The 12,871-nt window shown below is 42.3% G+C and overlaps 1 protein-coding gene across 4 annotated transcripts in view; it reads left to right on the top strand.

Annotated features, from left to right (window-relative positions):
- Positions 1 to 11,963, top strand: part of LOC143946183 (TSC22 domain family protein 3-like) — a 112,689-nt gene extending 100,726 nt beyond the window's left edge. The window contains exons 1-3 of one of the 4 annotated variants that reach the window (XM_077465158.1): positions 4,121 to 4,421; positions 5,336 to 5,387; positions 10,598 to 11,963. In XM_077465158.1, coding sequence (XP_077321284.1) covers positions 4,300 to 4,421; positions 5,336 to 5,387; positions 10,598 to 10,843 — 420 coding nt within the window. In that variant the 5' untranslated portion in view covers positions 4,121 to 4,299 and the 3' untranslated portion in view covers positions 10,844 to 11,963. The other 3 variants (XM_077465157.1, XM_077465160.1, XM_077465161.1) reach the window with 3 other exon arrangements.
- Positions 11,964 to 12,871: the final 908 nt, after the last annotated feature.

The following is a 12,871-nucleotide window of genomic DNA, read 5'->3' as shown; positions in this document are numbered from 1 at the left end:
GCGGAGCCGCGATGACGTCACTCCCGCGCATACGCACGGGAGCCGACACGCGCGGCAGCTCCGTTGTTGGAAATGCCGCGCTCAGTGCGCCTGCGCACCGCTGTCTACGGCGCATGCGCCGTAGACAGCGGTGCCTGTCTTCGGGCAAATATCTCCTAAACCGTATAGGTTTAGGAGATATTTCTTTGACCTACAGGTAAGCCTAGATTAAGGCTTACCTGTAGGTCCAAGTGGTTTGTAAGGGTTTACAACCACTTTAAGTACAGTTGAGCTCTGCAAGAGCAGTCGCTCCAGAGCTTAATAAATGAGGGGAGGCTCTGCCAACACCATCCAATCATATGCAAGCAAAAATGCAATTTTTTAAATTTTCTTTGCATGTGATTGGGAATTCTTTGCAATGTGAGGCTTTACTTCATTTACTAAGCTCTGGGGCAACTGCACTATGCAATTGCAGTTGCTCCAAAGCTTAGTAAATGAGGTAAAGCTTCATTTTGCAAAGAATGCCGAATCACTTGCAAAGAAAATGCATAAAAACTGCATTTTTGCGTGCATACGTTTGGTTGATGTCAGCAGAGCTTCCCCTCATTTACTAAGCTACGGAGAGACTGCTCTTGCAAAGTGCAACTGCACTTAAAGTGCACAGTCTGTTTGCCCTTAGTAAATCAACCCCAGTAGAGCACTACTCGACCTTGTGCCCCACTCCCTCCTCACCGGCTCCTCTTCGGGGGTCCCCTGCCGGCGTTATTTTCCACCCCCATCGAGTGCCCACCATAGCAAGACGCTTGCTATGGTGACACTCAAGCGTGCTTTTCTCCCCAGCCAACTGTGTGTGTGCCCATAGGCAAATAGAGTGCTGCTCAGTCCAGCCTCACTGGCTGTGATTGACAGCAGCGGGAGCCACTCGGTGGCTCCCGCTGCTGCCTATGGGGAGGGGGAGAGAGTGGAGAAAGCTGCTGCTCTTGCATATTTTTGGATCGAGATGGGGCACAGGTAAGAAGATAAGGGGGCTGGGAGGGAGATTAGGCTCAGGTAAGTATAGGTGGGGGCTGGGGGGAGATTGGGCTCAGGTAAGTATAAGCGGAAGCTGGGGAGAGATTAGGCTCAGGTAAGAAGAGAAGGGGGCTGGGGAGAGATTGGGCTCAGGTAAGTAAGAGGGAGCTGGGGGGAGATTGGGCTCAGGTGTGTAAGAGGGAGTTGGGGGGGGGGGGGATTGGGCTCATAAGTATAGGTGGGGGCTTGGGGAAGATTGGGCTCATAAGTATAGGTGGGGGCTTGGTCAGTGGGCAGTAGGAGGAAGAAATGCCAGAGTATGAGTGTCATGGGGGAGGAAACACTATTAGGTACTCTGAAGGTGTCTGGAGGGATGTGAGGGGGGCACTGAGGGGAACTCTGCAGGGCCTCTGGGTGGCTGGTGGGCAAAGTGGGGGTTGTTGGGGGGGGGGGGCTTTGTGGTAGGCTGGGGAGCACGCTACCTGAATGGGTGCACTGCAAGGGGCTGGAGTTCTGCAGCAGGCAAAGGGGCATGTTGGTAAACTAGGGCTCTGTGGGTGGAGGTTTGGGGGGCCCTATGTGGGGGCTTGGCATTCTGCCAAAGGCTACAGAGGGTACTGTGGAGGGCTGAGGGGCTCTGAAGGCAGGCACAGGAGGAGAAGGCCGGCTCTGGTGGAGGAATTGGGGGGCACCGTACTGTAAGGAGCACTACATTGTTAAAGAAGTAGAGAAGCTCTGCACATTGCAGGGGGGCTGGGAGGGAGGGCACTTGCAGGGTACAGTGTGTGAACAGGGGCTGCTTCACCCCATTCCACCTCTACCCTACTGCTCAGAGCTGCTGTCACTGTGGGTGCCCCATGGGAAGTAAAACATTCCCCCTTGCTCTTCACACTGTTTATGTGGTAGGTTATACGGCCGGGAGAGGAAGGACAGCAGCGGGCTTGTTGGAAAATTAGAGTATTTCTTTTTTAGAATACAGTATCCCAGCAGGGTGGATTCCTCTACCAACCTTGCTTGTGCGGATGGAAGGATGAGATATATATATATATTACACACAGTGCACCCGGAAAGTACTCAAGCGTTTCACTTTTTCCACATGTTATGCTACAGCCTTATTCCACAATGGATTGAAGTCATTTTTTTCCTCAAAATTCTACAAACAATCCCCTATAATGACAAAAGAAGTATGTTTGAAATCTTTGAAAATGTATTAAAAATAAAAACAAAAAATCCCATGTACATAAGTATTCACAGCCTTTGCTCAGTACTTTGGTGAAGCTCCTTTTGGCACCAATTACAGCCTCAAGTCTTTTTGAGTATGATGCTACAAGCTTGGCACACCTATTTTTGGGCAGTTTCTCCCTTTCTTCTTTGCAGGACCTCTCAAGCTCCATCTGGTTGGATGGAGAGCGTCTGTGCACAGCCATTTTCAGATCTCTCGAGATGATCAGTCGGGTTCAAGTCTGGGCTCTGGCTGGGCCACTCGAGGACATTCACAGAGTTGTCCCGTAGCCACTCCTTTGTTATCTTTGCTGTGTGCTTAGGGTTGTTGTCCTGTTGGAAGATGAACCTTCGCACCTGTCTGAGGTCCAGAACGCTCTTTAGCAGGTTTTCATCAAGGAGGTCTCTGTACATTTCTGCATTCACCTTTCCCTTCGATCCTGACTAGTCTCCCAGTTCCTGGCACTGAAAAACATCCCCACAGCATGATGCTGCCACCCAATATGCTTTACTGTAGGGATGGTATTGGCCAGGTGATGAGCAGTGCCTGGTTTCCTCCAGACATAACGTTTGCCATTCAGGCCAAAGAGCTCAATCTTTGTTTCATCAGACCAGAGAATTTTGTTTCTCATGGTCTGAGAGTCCTTCAGGTGCCTTTTGGCAAACTCCAGGCTTTCGGTCATGTGCCTTTTACTGACTTCCGTCTGGCCACTGGTCAGGCCTGATTGATGGAGTGCTGCAGAGATGGCTGTTCTTCTGGAAGGTTCTTCTCTCTTCACAGAGAAATGCTGAAGCTCTGGCAGTGTTACCATTGGGTTCCTGATCACCCCCCTGACCAAGGCCCAAGAGAGAGAGAGAGAGAGAGAGAGACTCCAATCAAGTTGTAGAAACATCTCAGGGATGATCAGTGGAAACAGAAGGAACCTGAGCTCATTTCTGAGTGTCATGGCAAAAGGTGTGAATACTTATGTACATAGGATATTTCTGTTTTTTAACGATTTGGAAAGATTTCAAACAAACTTCTTTCACTTTGTCATTATGGGAGATTGTTTGTAGAATTTTGAGGAAAATAATGAATTTAATCCATTTTGGAATAAGGCCGTAACATGTGGAAAAAGTGAAGCACAGTGAATACTTTCCAGATGCTCTGTATATACATTCATACATAAACACCCACCCACACATACATGCATACAGTTATACATTCATATATACACACACACACACACACACACACACACACACACACACACACACACACACACACATTATATATATATATACTGTGTATACATTCATACTCATACACACGTGTATATATACACGTGTGTGTGTGTGTATATATATATATATATATATATATATATACACATACACACACAACATTCACACTGTATATACATTCATATATATATATTACTGTAAATACATATCGTGTGTGTGTGTGTGTGTGTGTACGTATATATATTTTTATCAGAGGTTTTAAAAAAAAATTTTACATGGATGTTAATTTTGGGAGTGAAATCCCAGAGGATGTTCCTTTTGCTTCTTAGTTCTTCTATTGCATGATTTATTTCAGCGCAAACTTGCAAAAATGCATGGGGGGAGGGGGGATATCAGCGAAAGTTACATAATTGCCAATTAAACAACATCCTTGTATCACATGTAGGTTCAGGTCTGTTTTTTATTTAGTTACAGGTTCAGAATAGAACAATCAATGTTGTCTGCGCAGACGGCTTGGACTTATTTTGCAAATATATGTCAGTGTGCTGCAGTGAACTGAGGCTGTTTATTAGTTCTCTGGTTTGGAGTGAAGAAAGGAGGGGGGGGGGAAGAGTTACGACAGCAGCTTATTTGCATGGGAGGGTGACACCATATGATGTCACCAACCACAGCTATATAAGGACCGGCAGCTCTGAAATAGCAGTCAGTCTGTGCCTTGGTTGCATCAGCAATAGAAGTCAAAGAAACACGTCTTAACGTAGTTCATTCAAACACCCGCTACCCTACCGTACAGTTAGATACACCCCAGCTACCTGGAGCTTACATTTTGTAGCTTGTGGAAGCCGAGATATTTTTCCTGCAAAGATGAGTACAGGAATGTGTAAATACCCCATGGAGGTGGCAGTCTACGAACTGCACAATTTTTCCATCTCGTTTTTCTCCTCCCTTCTGGGGGCCGACACCGTCTCCGTTAAACTGGATAACAGGTAAATATTTTTTTATCCCTTTTTCTATGTACATTGGGCTGAGCATCTGATTAGTTTACCTTCATATGTGGCTGCAGAAATAGGGCATCTGTCTGCATACAGGGAACAACACAAAGTCGCCTTTTTGTAATCATTTTTATATAGCCGTCACATTGCAGTCAATTTTTAATTATTTTTTTTATAAAGTATGTCTTTAGCAGCTTGCAATGATCCAAAATCATTTAACAAATGCTGCAAATTTTTAACTGAATGCTAAAAATGTATGCATCTGTTGCAGTGAATAATATTATTATTTTTTATTTTATTATTATTAATATGCAGGAATCTATATGTATTGATGTTAGAATATTTTATTATTATTATTATTATTATTATGCAGGAATCTATATGTACTGATGTTAGAATATTTTATCATCATTATTATTTTATTATTATTATGCAGGAATCTATATGTATTGATGTTAGAATATTTAATTGTTGCGCTATCGCCATTAAAAGTAAGCAGCATAAACCGCAGTATTTATTTATTTATTTTTCTTTGCAACCCAAGGTTACATCACAAATAACCTGTTTACTGATAACGCCGACATGCCCGAGCTTTGTTACAATGCCTTAAACTGGTCGGTTAGATCAGGATTTTCCTGGTTTGGACTGGAACAGCTAGACGCTTCCTCCTCCTTCTTGGAGGTTTGCACCAGCGGCTGCTGCTTTGTCTGTGCTGTCAGGTTCAAAACCCCCTCAGGGGATATGCACTGCATTCTCTTGCCAGAAGAATGCTATAGTCATCCTGTTATATAACTAGTGAGATAGTCAGTCAGTATTTTTTTATTTTTTGCATGCCTATGATGTTTGGAAATTAAAATTAAAATTGCATTAGTAAAATAATGTTTTTTTTTTTTTTTTTTTTTTTACAGTGCTTCAGGAGCAAGCGTGGTGGCGATTGATAACAAAATCGAGCAAGCCATGGTGAGTATTATCTCTGTATATGATTGCTCATATGCATTAATTGTTTTTAAATATGTCTGCGTCTGCCTTATTTTTATTTGCGAGGGACAAGCCTGATCGTTTGCAAATAAATAATATGCAAAATGCAAACAATTTTTTTTTATTATTACAGTAAAACCCACACATAAAAAAAAAAAAAAAAAAAACACTTTTTGCAAAATAATGCACCTATGAAGACGATAATTTGCACTGTGTTCCTTCACTGCAAGTGTCCAGATTGTAGAAATGTGTCTTTTTTTTTTTTATTATAGAGAAGTCCCATGATGATGTTTGAACCCAGAGGCAGTGTGTATTTTACTGTACTGTAATCGGTGCAGAATCTGCACACAAGCAAATATCGGATGCAGAGCTGGCAAGCTAAGGAGCATTTCCAGTGAAGGTCTCCTTGTTTTTCCCAAAAGCCTGCATCCTGTGGCAAAGCTTGTTGCTGAGCAGATTTATTATTATTTTTTTTCCATCAAGGTCCTGAAATCTCATTGGACAGCATGTGACTGCAGTGTGAACTGTGGACCGTCGGTCTAAGGCCTATGGGAAATCCCATTCCTTGGGAGGGAAACTGAGCAGATTTATTTATACATTGAACCTCAAGTCTTCTTTTTTTTTTTTTTTTTTTTGTTCCTTTTAACCCTTTACATTTTTTTTTCAAATTCTTTATTTATACAAATTAGTATCCAACAAATCAGTACAGTTAAGTGTCATATAAGAGAGAGACACAACCCTTTAACATTTATATGCTACAGCCTTAGAATATTAAAGGTCCCTTTTTAGTCTTTTAAATATCAACCGTTATCCACAGTCTGCACATCGTATTATTGGTTTAATTTTTTAATATGTGATTAAAGCTGATTATTGTAATATTCATCTACATTCTATAATTGGTGTTATATTACAGACCTTGCATTCTCCAGAAACTAAGCCCTATATATTAACCCTCCATCCCCTGATCCTAAATTTCTAATTCTATGAAAACAAAAATACACAATTTAGTCCCCAGCATCTGTGCAGGAGCAAACTTTCCTGGGATTTGGCATCCTCAGCTTTCTCAAGAACCCGTGAAAGCACTGACTTGACCTTTGCCTAGATCAGGGTTTCTCAACCAGGGTTACTCTAGAGGTCTTCTAGGGGTCCCTTGCGAGTTTTGGTTTCCTCAGCTTTCTCAGGAACCCATGAAAGCACTGAGTGACTTCACCTTTGCCTAATCTGGGTTCCTCAACAGGTTGCTAGGGGTTCCTTGAGCAGTTTTGGTATCCTCAGCTTTCTCAATAGCCCATAAACGTGCTGAGTGACTTCACCTTTACCTAGGTGGGTTTTATTTTGGCATTTTGCAGCAACTAAGCCCATTTATATTACATTCACAGAAAAGAAAAAAAGGGGAGTGGGCTGCGCTAAAAATTGTGATAAACAATTTAATCTATAAAGTGATACCTTAAGCATAAAAAATGTGAAAAAAAAAAAAGTTGTTGATCTTCCAATACTAAAAAAGGTGCAAGAAACAATTCATTTATAAATACTTTCCCCAGACTAATGAAGGAAAAAATATGCAAAAAATAAATCTATGAATAATTCACCAATATTGCAAAGGAAAATTCTACAAATATACATATAAAAATATGCAAAAAGTTTCTTTCATACACAAATAAACTTAAACCCAAATATCTAGTCAGAACACATGTACCCAAATATGTGTGAACAATAAATACATAAGTGAAAAAAATAAGTGAATAAATCCATCAGCTTAAATCATGATTAGTCCATACAATGGTTTAAAAAGTCCAATAGAAAAAAGTTCCAAAGGAAAAATGATAGTAACTCCCACAGTGAAGAAAGTTGTGAAATGAATACAAAAAAATATAGGTTGTGACCGTCTCCACCACAGTACACACTGCTGCTTACCGGAAGCCAATGGTTCACCGTTACAGAGAACCAAAAAACGCGAATGGCTATCTCCCCCAGCCTGGGTTCTTGGAACAGCGAAATAATGCGATCAGCCTCCCCCAGTTCAGATCAAGCATAGATCCCAAACGTCAGCGTGACAGCTTCCTCTTCGATCTACCTGTCAATCACAGCTAGCTGATGGGTAGATCAGGTCCCCTGCTCCTTCACATAAAATGTAGACTCTTGTCAGTCTTGTATCTTTGAACAGATTTTCCATTTATATTAGCTCTCCACCACCCGATCCTAAATCTCAAGTACTAATACTAACAATACTTACCCTGGTCCCCAGTGATGGTGCAGGCGCAAACTCTCCTGAGATTTGGCATCCTCCTCTTTCTCAGGAACCCATGAGAGCCCTGAATGACTTCGCCTTTGCCTAGGTGAGAGGTTATTTTTGACATTTTTCAGTAACTAAGCCCTATAAATTAGCCCTTCACCCCCGATCCTAAATCTCAAGTCCTAAGAAAACAAAGGTACATCATTTATTCCCCAGCACCCGTGCAGGAACCAAAGGCTCCTGAAATATGGCATCCTCAGCTTTCTCAGGAGCCCATGAGAGCACCTTCACATAGATCAGTATTTCTCAACCAGGGTTCCTCCAGAGGTTGATAGGGGTTACTTTAGCTCTGCCTAGATCAGCGTTTCTCAACAAAGATTCCATGGAAACCAATGGTTTCTCCAGATGTTGAAAATGGGTTCCTTTACGTTTGCCTAGATAAGGGTTTTTCATCCAAGGTTCCAGGGAACCTTAATGTTCCTCCAGAGGTTGATAGGGGTTCCTTTACCTTTTGCCTAAATTAGGGTTTCTAAACCAAGCTTCCATGGAACCCCCTAGGGTTACTCCAGAGGTTACTAGGGGTTACTTTACAATTTTGCATAGGTGAGGCTTTCTAAACCAAGCTTCCATGGCATCCTACGGTTCCTCCAGAGGTTGCTAGGGGTTCTTTTTCCCTCGCCTAGATCAGGGTTTCTAAACCAAGCTTCCATGAAACCCTAGGGTTCCTCCAGAGGATGCTAGGGGTTGCTTTGCCAAGATCAGGATTACTAAACCAAGCTTCCATGGCATCCTACGGTTCCTCCAGTGGTTGCTAGGGGTTCCTTTTTCCCTTGCCTAGATCAGGGTTCTAATCAAAGCTTCCATGGAACCCTAAGGTTCCTCCAGAGGTTGCTAAGGGTTGCTTTACCTTTGCCTAGATCAGGGTTTCTAAACCAAGCTTCCATGGCATCCTACGGTTCCTCCAGAGGTTCCTAGGGGTTCCCCTTTCTCTTGCCTAGATCAGGGTTTCTAAACCAAGATTCCATGGAACCCTAGGGTTCCTCCAGAGGTTTATAATTGCTCAAGGAACCCCTAGCAACCTCTGGAGGAACCCTAGTTGAAAAACCCAGAGCCCCTCAGATAAGGTCCCATTGACACCATTGATTGACCAGAATGTTATTTCAAGGGCTCCTTGATGTGGAAAAGGTTGAGAAAGTCTGGCCTAGTTGAACAGATCATTTTAGTTTTATGTTTAGGCCTTGCAATGTAGGATGCAGGGCTGGGGGCTTCCATGCATGGTTGCTCAATCTGTGGCTCTCCAGCTGTTGCAGAACTACAAGTCCCATCATGCCTCTGCCTATGGGAGTTATGCATGTAACTTTCAGCGGCTTGCAATGCCTCATGGGACTTCTGGTTCCTCTAAGGCTGGAAGGCCACAGGTTGAGCACCATGCTATAGGGCTTAGTTGCAGCAGACTGCAAGGTTCACTTTAGGTTGTGTAACTCCAAAGTAGCACTTGTTGGTAGGGTTTTAATGTCGAAAAGTGAAAAAATTTGTTGCGCTAAAAAGCAAAATCAATCTATATAAAACAAAAATAGCTGCTAACACAAATATTGCTGGAAACAATATATAAAGATATATGAACAATGATATAGCGCTCTATTCAAAACAAACAAAATATATAAAAAAGTTCATAAACAAGAAAATAGTGAATGGCTTCAAAATACGATATCCTCAGATATGATGATCACATCCAAAGGCAGAAGAAGGAATAGTCATAATCCATTTCATACGCAGAGGAGGAGGGGAACCGTCACCAACACCCAAAAACACTGACTCTTACCATAGATGTACAGATAAAAACGCATGTAGTAAATCACCAAGGGGGAGGCAGTTTTCTATGCTGATTTCCCTTCGTCTACAGAAGCGCAATCATCTCAATGGGAGTCGTCCAATGGGAAAAGAGGAATCCTATTTCTGTTTAGTAGGCACTTCACTTCCCAGGAACTGCTTAAATCTCCAGACCAACAATCCTCCCAAAAACCATAGAAAACATAAAACAAAGTGGCCTCATTGCGCAGGTATACTGATAAACCAATAATCTTTTTATTCTCTAAAACCGTAGTTGAACTCACATTTAAGATGAGATATACAGGCATCAAATGACAATCGGCTACAGATGGAAAGAACGAATGAAGACCACTCCTGTGCTCCTTCTGATGTCACCAGGTCCCAAAAAACGGGCGTTTTTTGGGACCTGGTGACATCAGAAGGAGCACAGGAGTGGTCTTCATTCGTTCTTTCCATCTGTAGCCGATTGTCATTTGATGCCTGTATATCTCATCTTAAATGTGAGTTCAACTACGGTTTTAGAGAATAAAAAGATTATTGGTTTATCAGTATACCTGCGCAATGAGGCCACTTTGTTTTATGTTTTCTATGGTTTTTGGGAGGATTGTTGGTCTGGAGATTTAAGCAGTTCCTGGGAAGTGAAGTGCCTACTAAACAGAAATAGGATTCCTCTTTTCCCATTGGACGACTCCCATTGAGATGATTGCGCTTCTGTAGACGAAGGGAAATCAGCATAGAAAACTGCCTCCCCCTTGGTGATTTACTACATGCGTTTTTATCTGTACATCTATGGTAAGAGTCAGTGTTTTTGGGTGTTGGTGACGGTTCCCCTCCTCCTCTGCGTATGAAATGGATTATGACTATTCCTTCTGCCTTTGGATGTGATCATCATATCTGAGGATATCGTATTTTGAAGCCATTCACTATTTTCTTGTTTATGAACTTTTTTATATATTTTTGTTTTGAATAGAGCGCTATATCATTGTTCATATAGGGTTTTAATGTCGTTTTTGGATATTTTAGTCTATGTAGGACTTTTTAAAAGGTTACTGATCTGTTTGGCCATATTAGTGTATCAATTTGACAATTGCATTGTTCACTAATGTCTTTTTTTAATTTGTTCTCTTAGGACTTGGTTAAGAACCATCTAATGTACGCAGTGCGAGAAGAGGTGGAGGTTCTAAAGGAGCAGATCAAAGAGCTAGTGGAGAAAAACTCTCAGCTGGAAAGAGAGAACTGCCTGCTAAAAAACCTAGCCAGCCCAGAACAAATGAAGAGGTTCCAGTCTCGGCTACCTTCTGATGAAATGACGGGAGTGTCAAACCTAGAGTACCTGCATCCATCCCAACCACGCTCAGCAGGATCTGCAGTTTAAGTGGCTCTGTCTGTGGAGTGGGCAGAGCCACTGAACTTTTTCCTAATTGTCTTCTACGATAAAGCGAGAAAAAAAATGTAATTTTTTTTCCTCCTCCCTCTTTAAAGTGTCACCTTGGCCTTGGAGGGTCGTTGACTAGCCTAAAAAAAAAATCTGGCATCCTTGAGTCGGTACCGGGGCTAGAGCAAAGGCTTCCTCACACAAGTATTTTCTTCATCGGTGAGCGAAGCCAAACCTCATGGACTCTTCCCGAGAAAAGAGTGCCAATCAAAAGCGTGCTCCTCCGCTATGGAAGCTGCCTTTCTCGACATCAGGCTTTTTTCTTATTTTTTTTAATTTATTTTTTTAACGCAAAAGAGCCAAGAGCAGTTGCTGAAGAAAGACCATGGACCGCTTTAAGACAGGGTTGGCTAACCAATGGAGTACAAAGCCGGGCCAGAGGTGACGTCTCGGTTTGTTTTTTTGCTACACCATGAACCATGCTTGAAAACAGAATGGGTAACCTTTGGGTGAACAAGAGACTGGTGAAGAGTTGTTGCTACATAGTTTCACAAACACGGAAGAGCTTGATTATGCACCTCATCACTTTGCAATGTGAACCAGTTGGGTTGCGCATTTGTCCTGTTAAGTGCTAGTGGTGGGTTTGCTGGCGCCCTCCACAAATTTAAAGGGCAAGGAAGTGTAGATTTACACTGTTAGTGTTCAGCTTTGGTTTAGCGGTTGCCATAAGTCTCACTGAGTGCTTGAAATATGCTACATGTATCATGGACAATGTTCATCTATGTGTGTTTCAGTCTTTTTTTTTTTTTTTTTTTTTTTAGAGTAGATTCTGTTTCTTGGATTCTCTCTGCTACCGCGTCTCTCCATGCCAGACATGGGCTGACAAAGAGCCTCTCGAAAAACAATGTTCACGCATGACACTTTAAAATCTGGAAAAATGACTAAAGACTGTGGACTTTCCACTGCAATATTAAAGACTTTTCAGGACTTAACATTTTACAATAATAACCTGACGTGGCTCAATAGAATCAGTACCTTCTACTGTTACCGTCACAGATATCTACATTGTACATAGATTGATGGATTATGCAATAAAACATGTTTTTATATTTAGATACAAGCATCCTTCTTTCTTGCAGGTTCAACCTGCCCACGATAACACACAATCAGAGTCGGTGTACTTGTTACAGATCAGCAAGTATCACCCTTTTTGTCCCAGATGTACCTTTAAAAAACAATTTCCTTGGGGAACCCTTAAATTGGAAAAATTCCCCTTAAATTTGTGGCCAGTGGGAAGAATGCTCCTTGCGTTGTTGGTCAGTGGGAAGAATGTTCCTTACAGTGCGGGTCAGTGGGAAGGATGTTCTTTACAGTGGTGGTCAGTGGGAAGAATGCTCCTTACATTGGTGGTCAGTGGGAAGAATGCTCCTTACATTGGTGACCAGTGTAAAGAATGCCCCTTACATTGATGGTCAGTGGGAAGAATGCTCCTCACATTGAAGGTCAGTGGGAAGAATGCCCCTTACATCGGTGATCAGTGTAAAGAATGCTACTTAGTCCTTACATCGGTGATCAGTGTAAGACTGCCCCTTACATTGATGATCAGTGGGAAGAAAGTCCCTAACATTGGTGATCAATGGAAGAATGTTCCTTACATTGGTGATCAGTGGGAAGAATGTTCCTTACATTGGTGATAAGTGGGAAGAATGCTCCTTACATTGAAGGTCAGTGGGAAGAATGCCTCTTACATCGGTGATCAGTGTAAAAAATGCTTCTTACATTGGTGATCACTGTAAAGAATGCCCCTTACATCAGTGATCAGTGTAAAGAATGCTACTTAGTCCTTAAATTGGTGATCATTGTAAAGAATGCCCCTTACATTGGTGATCAGTGGGAAGAAAGTCCCTTACATTGGTGACCCATGGGAAGAATATTCCTTACATTAGTGGTCAGTGGGAAGAATGTTTCTTACATTGGTGGTCAGTGAGAAGAATGCTCCTTACATTGGGGGTCAGTGGGGAGAATTCC

Source organism: Lithobates pipiens, unplaced genomic scaffold (genome assembly GCF_037356315.1).
Source record: "Lithobates pipiens isolate NorthernLeopardFrog02 unplaced genomic scaffold, aLitPip1_a1.2 Scaffold_1, whole genome shotgun sequence".
Taxonomy (NCBI): Eukaryota; Metazoa; Chordata; class Amphibia; order Anura; family Ranidae; genus Lithobates; species Lithobates pipiens.
Note: the sequence above shows the minus strand (reverse complement) of the source record. Positions and strands in the feature narration are given on the sequence as shown.